Source organism: Pteropus medius, unplaced genomic scaffold, assembly GCF_902729225.1.
Source record: "Pteropus medius unplaced genomic scaffold, Ma_sr-lr_union100, whole genome shotgun sequence".
NCBI lineage: Eukaryota > Metazoa > Chordata > Mammalia > Chiroptera > Pteropodidae > Pteropus > Pteropus medius.
The window spans coordinates 6483079-6501328 of NW_024352785.1; the positions used below are offsets into that span (position 1 = coordinate 6483079).

Consider the following 18250-nt stretch of genomic DNA (forward strand, 5'->3'; position numbering starts at 1 on the left):
AGATCAAATAAACAAAAGACCAGAATAGAAATATGAGTCTAGAAAAGTTTCTTATTGCTGCTAACAGCACACATTTAGAACCCACACTACCAGGCTATGTTGTATGATAAATATATACATGTCAAAAATCAATATTATTATATAAATATATGCTATAAATATATTTTTAAATATCTAGAGCATGTATTTATAGAGCACAATTTACTAAATATTAGTGTCAAAAACATTAATAAAAAATAAAAACGTTAGGCTCATTAACATTTCAGGAAGCTTTGAAGACTACAGCCTCCCAGATACAAAAAAGACACAAGCAGCTTCTGTGAGAAAGGTGTAAAATAATCTATTAGCTTGATTAAATCTTCCTAATGTAAGACTTATATTCCTTTTAATTTTTCCAGTCAGCTAAAATAAATGTGTGTAGTTGATATGTCTTCAAATCTTTTGATCTTTTCTATCTCTGACATGAACTAAAAAAGCAAAACAAACACAATAAAATAATCTGAGTTATAAAAATAACTCAGTGACAAAATAGTATGAACTGAACTACAAAATCACTGAAAGATTGTCTAATTCTCTCTTTGGCCCAGAAATGTGCTGACCTCAGTTATCTCACTTTAAGGATTTACACGGAGCCCTACATGTGTCTCTAGCAGAATGCACACTGAGCCTGCAAAATCTCATGTCTCTAAGGAAGAGTAAGAGAAAGCAAATGCAGCATGAGGCCTATGAAAACTCATGTAACATCTAAGAAGAAAAGCAAAGGTGATGTTCCTTCTTGCAAGATAAGTTCCTGCTTCATCCCAAACAGCCAATGCCAGGAACAGAATCTGACTTCCCTTGATATAAGGGACCACAGAAACAAGACCAGGTATATTTTCTAAGTGATTGTACAGTACAAAAAGCCAGGATTTTCAAGGCGTGAGAAACACTGGAGATTCCCTCCACACTGTCTGACTAAATATCTGAGGTAAGAGCATCAGAACTAACCCCAATCACTTCTCCCCAACCACAGGGAGCTGTAGAGAAAGTTGCCTTGGGTGCTCACTAGAAAGAAGAAAAGAAAAAAAAAATGTGTGTGTGTGTGTGAGTGTGTGTGTGTGTGTTTCTGAGAAGTCAGTCTCAAAACAGGTACACATCCCAAGCAAACTATAGATAGTTGGCCAAGAACACTCAGGTAGCAAAGTTAGTTTCATTTGTCCCAGACTACTAGCACCTACAGGTATCTGGCATAGGCGCAAAAGGAAATATTCTCTAGAGGATGACAAACATTTTTTCCCCTAAGGACAAGTAGGAAATGATAAGATAGGACAATAATGAGAACAACAAAAATTACAAACTTACCAAGACTCCAATTATTGAAATAGTCAGATACAAATTATAAAACCGAAACATATTCTACAATATCTTAAAAGTATCTGCAGGCAACCAGGAACTAGAAGCCTACATAGAAGATTTGAAGAAAAATACATGAATTACTAGAAATGTAAATTGTAATTATTAAAACTCAATGGATAAATTCTGTAGCAAGAGAGAAAATTGGTCACATGGAAACAGATCACATCAGAATAAATTCTTTGAAATATAGTAAAAAGAAACAAAATATGGAAATGGAGATGAAATAATAAAAGGTGAAATATATGAAATAATCTAATATACATTTAATCAAGAGTCCCATAAGGAGAGAAAAAGAAAATGGGTTTTCAAGGTAATATCTGAAGAAACAATATCTGATAATTTTTCAGGAATCATGAAACAGTCCGCAGATTCTAAAGGTCCAAGAAATCCAAGCAGAATCATTTTTAATTCCATTATAGTAAAACAGCAGAAAATGCAAGACAATAAGAAATTTTTGAAAGCACCCAAAGTTGGGGAAAACAGATTAATCTTTAAAAAAAATAGCATCAAAATTTCACCTAACTTCTCAACAGCAACAATGGAAGCGGTGAGTGGAATGATATCACAAATGCACTGCAGGGAAAAAGTAATAAAAGAGATAACAGACCAAAAATAATTACATATTCAGTTTTAAATTTCTTTAAGAATAAGAATAAAATAAAAATATATTCAGACTAACAAAAATAAATTTTTCTCAACAATAAAATCTCACTAAGAAAAATTTTAAAAGCTGTACAACTGACAAAAGAAAACCAAGGTCTCACAAGCAAGAGGAATGAAAATCAAAGAAAATGCAAAATAGAATTAAAATTCCAGATAAGGTTGGAGGAAAAAAATGATACATAATTATGAAATGTTTAAAGTATTCCTTTTAAATCAAGATTGAATAAGCGTGTTTAGAATTAATAAGATGATTTAGCAATATTTCTGTATGTAAAATCAATGTATAAAAATCAATTGTATTTCCTTAGCAACAGCTAAGGAAAAAATCTATTGAAAATATATGCATAAAACTTATAATAGTATCAAAAATACCAAATACAATAGGACTAAAACAAAAGATAGACTAACCTCCCCATGAAAAATCATTAGAATTTCATTGAGAAAATTTTATAAATAACTAAATACAGAGATATTTCTTGTTCATGGATTGAAATCCTTATTATGCTAGAGATATTGATTCTCATGTCGATCTACTATAAATTCAGAAAAATTCAATAAACAGTCTCAACAAGTTTTGGGAGAAAATGACATGACAAGCTGCTTCTAAAAATTATATGTAATATATCACTAAAGAAGAGCAAATTTGGAACATCTGTCATATTGACTATTAAATGTTATTACTAAATGATAGTAATTAAGGCAGTGTGGTAAAGAGAAAAATAGACCAGTGAAACAAAATAGAGAGCCCAGAAACATATCCATTATATGCAGATACTTGATTTATGCAATAATTGTACTAGAGAAGGATGTTCTTTTTGATATATGATGTTGATCAATTGAATATTAAATAAAAAAGGAAAATTAGACTTGTACTTAATACCATTAACAAAAATAATTTCCATATGTATCACATAAAAACAAAACAATAAATTTTTTAGAAATTAATGTATAAGAGTATCTACATGATTTTGTCGTGGAGATAGATTTCTTAACCAAAATACAAAAATGATTAATTATAAAAGACTTAGAATTAATAAGTTCTGTTCACTAAATGGTATTGATCCTATGATCCAATAATTTTATTCCTAGGTATGTACCTCAGGATATGTGCTAGGAGGCTTGTGCAAGAATATTCATAGAAACATTTTATAATAATCATAAACAGGCAAGTATTCAAATGACTAACAATAGAAGAATGAGTGCATAATTTGCAGTATGTTAATGAAATGAACCAAAATAATGAACAAATCAATGAAAATTATATACTTATATTCAACATCTTGAATAAATCTTAAAAATATAATGACTATATTAATTTTCAAGATTTCTGTATGATGAAAAGCACCATAAAAACAAAGTTAAAAGACAAGCCACAAACTAGAAGAATTCCTAATAAATATTTAAGAATATCAAATATCAATAAGAAAAAGACAACACAAAAGTAAATTGGTCAAACATATGAACTGATAATTCATAGAAGTAATTCTAATGGCAACAGACATTAAAAGATGCTCAGTCTTATTAGTTATCAGGGATTTCAAAAAATTAGTTAGCAGGCAAGTACCACTTCCGACCTATATAATGGCAAATATTAAGAAGTCTGAAAATACCAGGTGTTGGTGAAGATGGGAGAAACGATACTTTCATACACTGGTAAAGAAAATGTAATAGATTCAGATACTTTAGAGAACAATAGCATCAAGTTAAATTTAAAAGTCAAGGAATAAAAAAATCCACTCCAAAGAAACACACAGGTACAAAACGAGAAATATACAATGATTTTCACTATAGCATTGATTTTAACACAAAATTTGGAAAATAAGTAAAGTAAGAATTCATTATATTAGAACATTAATGCAGCTGCTAAAATGAATGACAAAAATACATAATTATCAATATAGATTGAATTCAAAACATAACATTGATTTTTTTAAAAACTCAAGTCACAGATAAATGTGTTATAATTTATCTGTGTGTGTAATTTATGTAAAAGTATAATTACATTTACATTCATGTGGAAAATACAATTTTATATTTATGTATATTAAAGTAGAAAAATGAACAGAAGTGATGTATACCATAATTATAGTTGGAAAGGCATGTGGTCAAAGACCTTCAAGTTGATTTGTTGATTTATTCTTTATGAAAGAAAAACATTTGAAACAAACAATAATATGTCAGCATGTAAGTTTTATTATATATCTTATTCTCTTTATTTTTAAGTTCTTAAAAATTTCTTAAAGTCACACGCAATTTTTAAATTATTATCAACAAAGTTTGATCTAGTAACTTCCTTTTAGAAACTTTATCACAAGGAAATAATTTGAAATGCAGAAAAACATTCTATTGTGGCTTAATTTGAAATAGCAAAGGACTCAGAAATAACTAAAATGCTTTACATTACAGTAGTTAGTAAATGCTTTCTTTTATGCATTTCATGGGTTATTATGGCAACTTAAAATGCAGAAATGATTATGGAGAAATTGCTTATTTTAAACAAATATGTAGAATTCAAAATTTTAGAAATAAATTATAAATAATAAAGCTATTTATCTAAAAAAATAGTGAATTTTAAGATTTGTATCCTTAGTTATATTAATCATTCACAATTTTCTGTACTTTCTAAATTCTACAATGCATACAAGTTCACTACTTTAAAAATAAGAAAAATTTTAAACTTACTTTGATTTATCAGTCCTTTTTCTTAAATTTTGAAAATGAAACCTCCAGAAGTTTTCATAATTAGAAGATCCTACTCCAAATGTATTCATCACAGGTGATTTCTTAATAGAAATTTTCACAGATCATAAACCTAAAGACAAATATTAAAGTTTATATTATAATACAAATTTACTCAGAGTACCAAATAATGCATTTCACACAAATTTATTATTTATGGCTTAAGAATAAAATTGTATTAAGAAAGTATTTAAATTTAAATTTAAACTTTCAGACCTAGGTGTAAAACCCAACTTTGAATCAAAAAAACCATGTTTCTTCTATTATGTTACTACTAGAAAAATTTATTTCATATAATATTTAGTCTTTATTATAGTTTATTAGTTTTATGAGCAAAACCATTGAAAGAACAGCATAGTAGTTAAAGAACTACAACTAGACTGTTTTAAATAATTGTTCTGTGTCTCAGTTTCCTCTCCATTGCTAAGGGAACAGTACTTTTATAGAGTTGATCTAAGAAATAAATAGGTTAATATATGCAGATTGCTTAGAATAGAAAAATTCCTGACTTATAGGAAGTTTTATATAAGTGCTTGTGATTGTTATTAATTACTATGCTTTCTGTTATTTAAGTTTATTTATAAATTTCTTTTTATATCTCCTGTCTTTTTGTCATTTAGATTATGCTTTCTCTGCTTGTCCTCACATCCAGATTTTTCTTCCTCTTGAAGCATGTCTGAACACATTTTATAATTACGTGTAAGACCAAAATGAGGGCATACTATTTGTGTTTAGTGGAGTATTTAAACAACAAAACAAAGTAATAAAATGAGTAGTCAGATTTATATTAAATTATTTTGTACTTCATTTTATAGATAGCAAATTTTTAACACTGGTTGTTATATCAGTGGAGGTTCTGGCAGGAAACAGATGACACACTCAAATGGGGTAACTGAATAAAGAGACTCTTTCCAATGACATTATTTAAATGAAAAGAAAAGAAAACCCAAGATGGTGCCATTCTCAGGAGCTGACAAGAAGAAGGGTAAACCATTACCACATTACCACATTCAAGACTGAGAGGAAGAGGACCTGGAAAGGATAGCTGTAGGAGAGTGGTACTTAAAAATCTCAGCTTTTTGTTCACAGATGCAACCAGTCTGAGCTGCATGCTAAGAGGAAGCCTGGAGGACAGGAACTCTGATCTCACTCTCCCCCACTTCACTCCAAACATCTGCCTGTGCTTCCCATCAGCTAAACCAAACAAGAAGTCAGAAAGTGCAGCGCAGAGTGCAGAGGATAGAAAATGGATCTGGAGGGGAAATGGAAAACATTCAGTACAAAATAGTTTATAAATTCAAAACATCATTATCTATTGCTATTGGTTATAGCAAGGTCTGATTCTAATAATCTATAACCATTGAAATGTAAAGCAAACATATTTTTAAGTCAGTAGCTCTACTGAGCTACATACAGGGATGTCATTCAGAGTAGGCCTAACTTTAATAAAAAATATGTTATTCCCGAACAAGATTAATATATACAGAAGTTTATTTTTTTAAATTAACAACTTAACATTGGAAAGTTCCACTTTAAAAGGCACTCAAGAAAATAACTACAAACAATTATTAATGAATGCATGATAAAGTACATATAAGCACAGAACAACAATAATAAAGGTGTAGGAATACTCAAAAGAGGTACTCTGATAAATCTAGTAATAAATGTTACAAGTTTGACAAGTATTTATTGAGTCGTATAAATTATAACTATAGAGATAAGATGTTTAAGCACTCTAGATAAAGACAAAGTCTTTAAAAGAAGACAATAAGAAACCCACCATTTACAAAATGTTACTTATTTCAGAGTTTAGAAATATAAATTTGAGTCAGACATACTCTTATATTTGTTTTAAATTCATTTAAAACATTTAATGCCAAATAAATAGAAAGGAAAAAGTACAGGCCACCTAGAGAGAAAAATAATTGGTGAAAAACAATTGAAAGCAAACTGTTTTTTGTGTGCATCTGTTAGGCATATTGACCTAGAACTTTTAGCTGTTTCCTGGTATGTTTTACAGACTTGACTATGATTAATCATATTTTTTGAGGTTTCAAGAAGTCAGAGACTAATTATTTTAGAAATTCACTCTTGATCACTGAACCTATTGTTCAAAGATTCCTCACATCTGCTCTAACAGTGGTAGATATTTGTACCATCTGCCCAACTTGCAAGTTCCACAACTCCCTGTTGAGGAGACGTCCCCAGATTAGAAAGCTAGAAAAGATCAAATTGTTGTAAAAGTTTCTACATGCTTACTCTTGACTTTTGGCTTATTTTGGTAGCACTTATTTTGGTAGTAACAGTGCTTAACCAGCAATAGTTTGTGGACCACTATTTGAATAGTATTGTGAGAAAAAAAAAAGGAGAGAGAGAGTATGACTCCTTGCTGTATTTTATTGGTTAGGGTTGCTTTTGACTAAGAATAAAAGAAACAGTAACCAAATAATCTCAAGATTCCAAAAAGAAAATGTGAATGTCTTCAGAAATGTTTCCCAAAGAGGTGTTGGAATTACACCTTCAGTGGGATAAATAAACAAAGAAAATAAGGGTTAAAATTATCCCTCCCAAAGAAAAACCCTCAAAATAGAGAATCTAAAAATGTTATCAACTTTCACAAAATTTTTAGTCTTTTTGTAAGTATATTCTTCATCAAATTCTCAGTAGAATCCAAAACCTGAAGCTATCAACAAAGAATTATTATTATTGTTGTTATTATATGTGTGCGGTAGGGTCCAGTCAAGCTTCAGATGACTAGCACCTCAGTTGACATCTAACTGAAATCACAGGAGAGACCCCCCAATGTGAACTACCCTGTGTACAATTAACTCCAGAACCATCAGAGTTGATAAAAAATTATTTTAACACTCTAAGTTTTACAGTCGTTGTTACCAGCAATAGATACCCTGAATACTCATTGAATTGTACAGTGAATACAAATTTCACCTCAATAAAAATAAGATTATAAAAGAATATATTGCATTAGAATTAGATTTAATGACACGTAACAAATAAAAATGACTATTGCTCAACAAGATAGAAGTATATTTCTCTCTGATGTTAAAAAACTTTTTAAAAATTCCAAGCTAGACAATTAAGGGTCAGTTCGGCAGCTTCACAGTCATAAGAAACCAAGGCTCCATCTAAATTTCCTTTCATGGTCGTTGTCAGGCCGCACCTTGCTTCAGGTTGTTCACCGGTTCATGTAGCATCAAATCCTTGGGGAGGCACTAGTGCACTATGTGCTATTGATTCCCATCTTCAAAGGAGCTCTGTAAATCAAATCTCTTTTTCATTCCTTCTGCCATTCTTCTAAGTCAGGACGCCATTATCTTTGTCCTAGATAAATACAATAACTTCTTATCTTCCAGTCTCCTGATCTGTCTTCCTCTAGTCTCATCTTTTTCATGACTGCCAGAGTAACTTTTCCAAACATAAAGTTCCTGATCTTTTCACTCCTCCCCCAGTCTCCGCTCTCTGTTTAAGACCCTCTAATAGATCCCTAGTGCCTCTGAGTAGGGATTACACACATTGCTGAAGCATAAAGTTTGGGTATATGGTTTATATTTTATCTATTGTGTTTTTTTTAAAATAGCTATTTTATTTGCCATTACAAAATTAAACTATATGTATCAGTTGCAAATCATAATTGCAAACCTTTTGGGTAAAATATGTTGGAAACTGGATTTATCTCGTCCATTTCAGGGTCCTACACTTATCATTATTTTTTTAATGGACTGTTTTACCAACTGACATGGGGGAAAAGTGAGGAAACATAAAGCCATATCTCTTTTGGAAACAGTTAGAAGACAAAATGGTTAGTTTGTAAAAGAGAAGGGTCATGGGATATCATTAATACCTCTTAAGGATAAAGCCTTTACATATATTTTTAAGAATTCCTCACCCTTTGGTTTGTACTTCACTATTCTGAGGAGATATATACAGGCTTTCATCCTTTCTCGCCTGAATTTCTCCAAAGAAGAAAGTTGAAACTGCCTGAAACAAAAACAAAAAATCAAGCTCACTGAAAAGATGACATTGGGTGCCCTGTAGAAGGATAAAAGGGAATCAGAGAGATGTGTCCAGAGACTGGAAGGTAACAGAGGTCATTCAGAGACATCTCTGTTGTAGCAGGATCCCCTGGAAGTGACAGTACCATGGAAGAAATGTCTGGGCACTAGATCTTGAGAAATTTGACCCCATAGCATGGCAGACCTCATAACATAGCTCTTCTCCAGTCCTAGTGGTCACCCAGAAAAGGTTCATCAAGACAGAGGGAACCATAAAGATGTGACAATTGACCAAATGTCCCATGGTGTTCCTCCAATGCTTTTGTTGTTACATAAGAATCCAAAATCTTTGTAAAACCATAGGGAGGGACAGGCCTAATAAAAACTAAGAGTGAATATCCAATCTGTCAAGCAGAATAGAGGCTTGTAGTATACATAGCTAATTTAGACAATACAGAACTACTATTTCTTGAACACATAAATCTATCACCCATGATTTATAACTACTACATGTATTTTAACTTTGTAGTTGTAAATAAAATAATCAGTATTTTTCCAGAAATAATAATAATAAATATAATCCATAATTAATATAAAATAGCAATATTCAAAATACTGAAAACCAGTGCTTAATATATTTACATATGATTTAGAAAGGCTTGAACAATGGGGAAAATGAACCAAAAACACCACTGAAGTTTAAAAAGGGACTATTTCCACTCATCTCTCATCAATCATTTATTCATTCATACCAGAAAATTGCAATGAGATGATACTTAAATGATAAAGTCTTGTTCTGACTTAGTTAAATGTCTTAAATTTCTTTTACTCTCTGTGAAAGGATTTCCATCTAAAATAGAACTGGAGGATATAGAATGGAAACTCTCATGCATGTGCCCTCAGGAAAATAAAACAAGAACTGAGAGACTGATTCTCTGTAAATGCCTGATCTACAGAAAATCAGAACTTATTTCCTGACAAATGAACATTCTCCAAGAATTTCTCCTCATCCTCAAGCCAATGAATTTATTGCTTGAAGTCTTGCTGGACTTCTCCACTCTTTGAATTCCTTGCCCAAGAATATAGCCTGCCCCAAACCTTCAATGGACTTGACTATAGCTTCCTACCGTTAGCGTTTCCAAAATCACAGTTCTGCTATTCCCGAATACACTCAGTTTCTGATCATTCCAGCTTGCCTCAGTTTACCTCTTTATTTAGGTTGACATCATAGGAAGCCATTTGGCTTCGATGTAAACTACTAACATGATGAATGATTTGTGAAGGAATTGCAAAAATGAATATAATTGTCTGAGGGTTTCTGTTGTGTGCCAGTACTTTTTATTTATTGGCAACTCTCAACATACAACATGAAATAATGAAAAGTATACACATAGAGATACACTTACATGTAAACTAGAAATAAAAGAATATTTTTGATCATTTTATATTTAGACTACCAAACCAGATTATTCACTTTAAATAGTTGTCTTTTAGGAAATTCAATTTGGTTCAGTTTTCACAAAATAAAAGTACCGATGATGCTTGAGGTTGCTATGTTTGAGAGTTATAAAGATAATTAAAATATAGTCCCTTCCCTTAAGAAATTATAATCTAAAAAAAAAAGATTGGCATATACACCAATGTTATCATGTTTAAAAATGCTGAATTCTATGGTAGAATTTCAGGTGATTTTAAGGAGAAAAATTTGCCCAAGAAAAATATTTGATCAATATAGCATTCTAGGAGGAGGAACCAAAATGGCATAGAAGATAGAGGCTCTGTTCATCACTCTGGCGACCAAATCAAAGTTGTGACAGAAACAAGGAGCAACAGCAAGGAAAAATCACCTGGGATCTTGATGAACAAGCCATACAACTAGGGAGAAATCCAAGAAAGCACCCTGCAACGGCAGAAGGCAGGATGGGGTGAGGAAGCAGGGTGACTGGGTCTCCAGCAGCTGAGTGAGACGGATGCTGCGGCAGCGGCAGATGCCTCTTAAAGGAGCTGTGTCTGGGAGCGGATTTTCGCGGTGACAGACCTGCTCGCTCTGAGCAGCCAATTAGGCTGCGCATAGGGGGCACCAGGGACTTACAGGGAAACATTATCAGAGTGAGGGCCGAGATGAGACTAGCTCTGTAGAGAAGTGCCAGGGATATCCATTGTTCCCTGTTGAGCCCTCCCTACTACCAGTGCGCTGGACACAGCACCGCCATTGCTGTGAGGTCATCAGACTGGATAACAGAGGTCACTCTGCCCAGAGGATTCCCTGAAACCCTGCCTCCCCCAACTTGTGGCCCCACCCAAGCCACATCCAGGTGTATCCTCAGCGAGTCAAGTGCTCCTTGTTGAGCAGTGCCTAGACTCACACTGGAGGCAGCTGGCCTTGGTTTCTGGTGTAGCCTTTTGAGGCAGCTATAAGCATAGCATCTGTAGATTGCTTGCTGAATTTTAACAGGTGGCCCTGGATGGGCAGAGGCTTGAGCTAAATTTGGCCTGTAGTTGAACCCCTCTCAGGACTGTGCCACCGGACACCTACTTCACAAATCCACACTAATAAGACCTGGAAACTTAGAGCTTTGCTTAGTACATAGAAACAGACATAGAAAGGCAGCCAAAATGGGAAGACAAAGAAGCAAAAACCATATGAGAGAACAGAACAGAGATCCAGATATAATGGAGTTAAGTAATCTCACAGATACAGAGTTTAAAACACTGGTTATAAAGATGTTCAATGAACTTTTGGTTAAACTCAGTGAGAACTTCACAAAGAGATAAAAAACATAAAAATGAAAACGGAGATTATAAAAAGAAAACAGTCTGAAATGAAGAACACATCTGAGATGAGAAGTATATTAAATGGAATAAATAGAATGAATAAAGAAAAGGATCAAATGCCCTATCTAGAGGATGGAAAAGCCAAGGACAAGGACATGCAATCAGAATGGCAAGAGATAAGATGCCAACTGTAAAAATAATTTAAGGAGCATATAGGACACTATTAAGGGTCCAAAGATCTATCTGATTGGCTTAACTGAAGAAAATCAAGATATTGAACAGCTATTTGAAGAAATAATGATGGAAAACTTATCTAACCTGGTGAAAGAAATAGACATAAAACCCCAGGAAGCTTAGAGAATTCAAAAATCAGGGATCCAAAGAGGCTCACACCAAGACACATCATAATTAAAATGCCAAAGTTTAAATACAAAGAAAGAATATTAAAAGCAGCAAGAGAAAAACAGATAATTGCTTATAAGGGAAAATCCATAAGACTGGCAGCTGATTTCTCAAAAGAAACTATGCAGAACAGAAGAGCTTGGCAAAAAATATTCGACAGGATAAAGAGCCAGGATCTACAAGAATAATTTATCCAGCAAAGCTATCATTTAGAGTTGAAGGACAGATAAAGAGCTTTCCATACAAAAATAAGCTGAAGGAATTTATCACCACCAAGCTCATATTACAGGAAATGTTGGAGGGACTTCTTTAAAAAGAAAAAATATGTATCAAAAACAGGAATAAAGAATGGTAACAACTACATTCCTATTAATAAGTACTTCAAATGGAAAAGAATTAAGTGTTCCAACTAAAAGAGTGGATGAATGGAAAGGAAAGCAAGACCCCTACATGTTGCCTAAATGAGACTCATTTCAGATTAAAAAACACAGACTGAAACAAAGGGGATGGAAAAACATATTGCTTTGATGGACGTAGAAAGTATTTAAGTCAGACAGAGGAAGATAAACACTATATGATTTCACTTATACGCAGAATCTAAAGGTTAAAAAGAACAAATTAATCAAAAACAAATATAATGGACAATTTGGCGACGGACAAAGGGGAGGGAGTTTTGGGGGGCTGGGAGAATGGGGTGAAGGGTTAAAGAAGTACAAATTAGTAGCTGATGGATGGATACCGGGATGAGGAGCATGGCATATGGAATGCAGTTAGCATTAATACATTGCTAGGTGGAGGGACAGAGGAGGGAGGGAGCAATTTTGGGGGATCATTTTATGAACTATATAGATGTCTAACCAATGTAATGTATACTTGAAACTAATTAAAATTAAAAATAATATAAAATAAAAAAATATATAGCATTCTATAAATGTATGACAAAATCTAGAGAATACTTAAATTTAAATTTAAATATGAATAAGATGTTTTGCACCTATCTGTCTCTTAACAGAATTCTTTGTTTTGGCCTTGATTGCAAAGAATGTAATTATCTTTATCTAATGAACAGGATAGTTAAAATTTGAAAGAACTTAATACAATAGAATTCTTTCAGCCCTCAAAACTACTAAATAATACTATGGTCTTTAATTGTTCTTTTTGTAATTTAAAACAAGTATAAATTGAAGTCTTTAGGCCTTTCCTGAAGGAGCAAAGGAATCATTAGAGAAAAAACAGCAATCAAATCAATAATTTTTAAAAATTTTTCCCACTAGGAAGACCAGGTGCTATAGGCATAAAAAATAAAAAATAATAAGAGATTGTAAGCTGACAAGGTCCTTGCAATCTGTGAGGTCAACCAAAGGTTGCCTCACCTAAAAAAAAAAAAAATTTCAGATTAAAAAAAGACAAATTTTGGATTGAGAGATCCAAATAAAACAAGCAAGACCATGAACAGTAAATGCAAATGACCAATAAACATGAAATGATGCTAAACTTTCCAATTAGGGGAAATGACTGATTTGTAGTTCACTAAACAAGATAGAATTGCCAGTGAAGAACTGAACATTGAAAAGGAGTGTGAATATTCAGAAGACTGGCTATGGAAGTTTAGGAAGCTTCATGTTATAAAATATCTGAATTTCTGCATTAAAAAGTTTCTGCTGAAAATTACACTGTGATGAATTTTTCAAGGTGATAAAACAATTCTGTACTGGTTCTATGTCCTAGAACAATATAAACCAAGGCTGAGGAAAGGAAGCCAGCCCATGGGTTTTAAGGACAGTAGGCACTGGTCAGCTGCTCTTAGGGTATGATGGCAGTAGTTAGAAAATCCAATGTCCAGCATATGAAATATATGCACAATTTGTTTATCCATCATTAAGCAAACAAGGAAGTCTGAACAACCAGAGAAGTAGCTGAATGATCACTTTATACCACGTGCATGAAGTCATTAGAGGCAATCTGTACTAGAAGAAAACTAAAAATTTATCCTCAGATAATTGCTTTCTATATCTTTTCCTGGACTTCCTGTAATGTTTTCATTATTTATTCAATATTTGTTTTCCCACCCCACATATGCACACACAATGTAACATCAGTGATAAACCCATATTCTGTTCTATCACTAAAAATATAAACTTGTCTTAACGGTGAGCTAGCTGCCATAGAGATCCAAGAATCCAAGATCTAAATGACTTGTCTAAGGATGCCATTAACACTGTGTACAAATCTTGTGTGAACATATGTTTACAACTCTCTTGAGTGTACACCTAGGAGTGGAATTGTTGAATCATGTGGTAACTCTATGTTTAACTCTGTCAGGAACTGCCAGATTGTTTTTCAAAGAGGCTGCACTATTTTACATTCTCACCATCATCGTATTAAGGCTCCAATTCCTCCACATAGTCACTAACACTTATCTTTTTGATTATAGATACCCAAACAAGTATGAAGTGGTTTTGATTTGAATGTCCCTAATGGCTAATGATACTGAGAATCTTTTCATGTTCTTATTAGTCATTTGTATATTTTCTTTGAAGAAATGTCTATTCAGATCCTTTGCCCATTTTTAATTGTGTTCTTTTTATAATTGACTTGAAATGCATTAAAGAGAAAACCACAGGCCCCAAATGGAGTTACTTGTCCTTAAGTCCATGACACCAAAGCCAGATTTAATACTTAACCTAATTGCTGGTTCAACCTCTCCTGATAATGTTAATCAACCAGTCTGGAATTTAATGGTCAGTATCAATGAAGTAATCTGGCATGTGGGCCCTCTCTCCATCCTTACTCCCTCATAGAAAGAGGAAGCAATGTGCATGAAAAAAATCCTTGCCATTCCCTTCCCCTGCCCAAAGAAGATGCCCTGGTCTAAAAATATTTTATTTTCTTTTGTTAATACCTCCCTTCCCTACCCTCTTCCTATAAAAACCTTTTATTTTGTACAACTCCTCAGAGCTTCCTTTTAGTTGTTAGATGGGATGCTGCCCAATCATGAACCACTTAATAAAGCCAATTAAATCTTCAAATGGTTTTTATATGTTCTAGATATAAATCTATTAACAGATGTATGATTTGCAATTTTTTTTTTCTCATTCTGTAGGTTGTCTTTTCACTTTCTTAATGGTGTCCTTTGAAGTGTTATGTTTATAATTTTGATGAAGTCCACTGGGTCTATTTTTTCTTTGGTTGTATGTGCTTTGTTGTCATATCTAAGAAATCATTGCCTAAATACAGGTCATAAAGATTTAGGCCTGTGTTTTCTTTTAAGGGTTTTATAGTGTCAGCTTTTACATTTAGGTTTTTGATCCATTCGAATTAATATTTGTATATGGTATGAAGTAGGCTTTTAACTTCATTCTTTTACATGTGGATATCCAATTGTCCCAGAACTATTTGTCAGAAAGCTTTTTTCCCTTGTTGAATTATTTGTCAAAAAGCAATTTACCATAAATATTAGAGTTTATTTCTGGATTCTCAATTCTATTGCATTGATCTACATGCCCGTCTTCATGCTAGTCTTGAAGACTTAAGCTTAGTAGTAATTTTTGAAATTGAGAACTTTGTATTTCTTTTTCAAGATTGTTTTGTCTATTTCAGGTCCCACAGTAGAACTGGCATGTGAATTTTAAAACCAGTTCATCAACTTCTGCAAAGAGATCTACTAGAATTTCAATAGGAATTATATTATATCTCTAGATCAATTTGGGAAGCATTGCTATCTTAACAATATTAGATATTCTTATCTATGAGCATGGGATATCTGTTTATTTAAGTCTTCTTTAATCTCAACAATGTTTCGTAATTTTTAAAAATAAATTTTACCCTTCCATGGTTAAATTTATTCCTAAGTATTTAATTTTTTTGATATTATTGTAAGAGAACTTTTTTCTTATTTTTTTCCTTTTCGGTTTGCTAATTGCTACTGTATAAATATAAAAATGATTTTTGTGAATTGATCTTATATACTGCAACCTTGTCAAATTTTTTTATTAGATAGAATAGTTTTCTAGTGGACTCCTTAGCTTTTTCTACATACAACATTATGCCACCTGCAAATTGAGATAGTTTTATATTTCAAAGAAACAAATCCATTTGTTTTCATGGAAATATAAGCAAAAATAGAGTACAATATTTAGTTTAGAACAGTAATTCCCAAAATGTATTTTGTGGAATACGGATTATTGGGATGTCATTATCTCTCAAAATTCTTTTGCTGTGAAATAAGTTGTGAAACATTGAACGGAACACAATTAAATAGGTAAGTCTTCTCGGAGTTGTTAATATGCTCCTGTGTACTATAAATCTCTCTGAGTAGCAGTAGGATGTATACTTTTTCCTAAATTTAACCAGAGAAACCTTTAGAACACTATCTCCTAGAATTACATACACACTGCATTTTGGGAAATTGATAGCATGAAGCGAACTATTAAGCGCTTATTGTGACCAGACCCTTTACTAGGAGCTGTGGATGGACACTGAATTTCAAGAGAAGAACACTTACCAAATTAATCATGATAAAGAATGAGCCTGGTAATTATTCAGATGCTCAATAAGAATATAGCATTACTCATCAAGACCACAAGGGTTCATACAGAATAGTTCTTACTGAAATGAAAACCTGGTACTCACCTCGAACTTAAAGATTTATGTGAGGCATCTAAACAAAGAACATTTACATATTGAAGAGATATGGTTCAGCTCATGAAATAGCTCCAGCAAGCTGTCTGGATGCTAAACAGTTCATCCGCAACCTGACATAGACCCAGAATTTTAAAAAAGCAAAAAAGTTTTTAACATTAATCCCTAGTGTATTTTTTTAAGCTCAGTTAAAACAAGGTTAGAAAAGTACACTTTTAAAAAAAGATTTCAAAGAACTAGACAATATTAAAATTATAGCAATCCTTTGAATTGGTAACCTACATTAGAGAATACAAGATTTAGATTATAACCTTAAAGAACAAAGAATAATTTGACCAAAGACCCACAAAAAGAATTCATTCAGACATATTGTTGAGATAAGGTAAATAAAGGAACGCTACCATTGCCTTACCGCCTCCTAGAAATTTTCCCTAGTGGACAATATGTACCCTGTTCACTTCTCAAGATTAATTGCCTTTAAAAATCCTTTTACTTCATATCCTCAAAGCACACCCCCACCACCGCACACACACTTCTCCAAATTTTTGAATGAAGGTGGAGGGGTAGGTGGAGAGAGAGAGAAGGGGGAGGAGGAAAGAGGAGGGAAAGAAGGGAGAGAGAAATACGGAAATGTGGGCCAATTTCACCAACTATAGAAGGACTTGAAAATGGTCTAGAGCGGCAAGCCGGCTTCTGAATTTAAGGGTTGCCAGAGTCCAGGGGAAAGTAAATGAAACCCCCTGTTGATAGCAATAAGAAAGTTTCTCCACCTTTTTTAATTTCTGGGGCAAAAAGCTAATTCTCTATTAGATGACCTGGTGACTGATCCCCAACCTTCTCCTTCCATGCCCTGAAAAAATTGGACGCTAGACCGCTTAGATTCTCAGGAGGAGTCGAGGGTGGGCCTGGGCTAGGGGGCACGTGTAATAAAGGCTTTTTCCAATTGCCAGAGCTCTGGAACCCTAAAAAGGAAGACTCAGTACTCCCATGTGTGGGTCCTTGTTTGCCTCCTGGTTGCCTTGGAATAGTGACTACGGCAATAACCTTAACTCAAGTCCTCAGAGCAAGACCTAGTCACTCACCGCGACGCTCGGGGGCGCTGAGGACAGACTGGTTGCTAAGGACGCTGTAAGAGTCTCTCTTAAAGCCGAAAGGTTGCTATTTTAGCGTCTCCTGACCAGGTTTAGCCAATCAGGACCTGTAAATTCAATTCCACCTTTCCCTCCCTGTTTTCGCCACATTTGTGTACAGTTTCTAACGAACAGATAGATGCAGTAATGTATGTGAAAGTCCTTTTTTAGCTTTAAAATATAATCATAAATCACATAGTAATGATTCATTTTAAAGTCTACATACATTAGATACCCGCCAGTAGCTGCGGCGAGAAGTGCTGTGGCACTGCTTGTTTTATGTCTAAATGCCTCCTCCAAAGCCGCGCATCACCCCAAAACATTTAAGTTAAAAAACAAAAACGAAAACAGCATGCTTGCTATACAAAGGTAACAATGTCTTTTTTTTTTTTTATGGCGACATTGGTTAACGAAATCTAGTAAGTTTCAAGTGTACAATTCAATAGTAAGAAATATATATATATATAGTGTGTGTGTTCACTGCCCATAATTAGA

At 33.3% G+C, this 18250-nt stretch overlaps 1 protein-coding gene across 1 annotated transcript in view; it reads right to left on the reverse strand.

Moving 5' to 3' along the window:
- Nucleotides 1-16729, reverse strand: part of TMEM232 (transmembrane protein 232) — a 156725-nt gene extending 139996 nt beyond the window's left edge. The window contains exons 1-2 of the mRNA XM_039848420.1: nt 16617-16729; nt 4741-4870 (exon numbers count right to left, since the gene is read on the reverse strand). Coding sequence (XP_039704354.1) covers nt 4741-4829 — 89 coding nt within the window. The 5' untranslated portion in view covers nt 4830-4870; nt 16617-16729. The remainder of the gene's footprint in view (nt 1-4740; nt 4871-16616) is intronic.
- Between the last annotated feature and the right edge of the window lie 1521 nt (nt 16730-18250).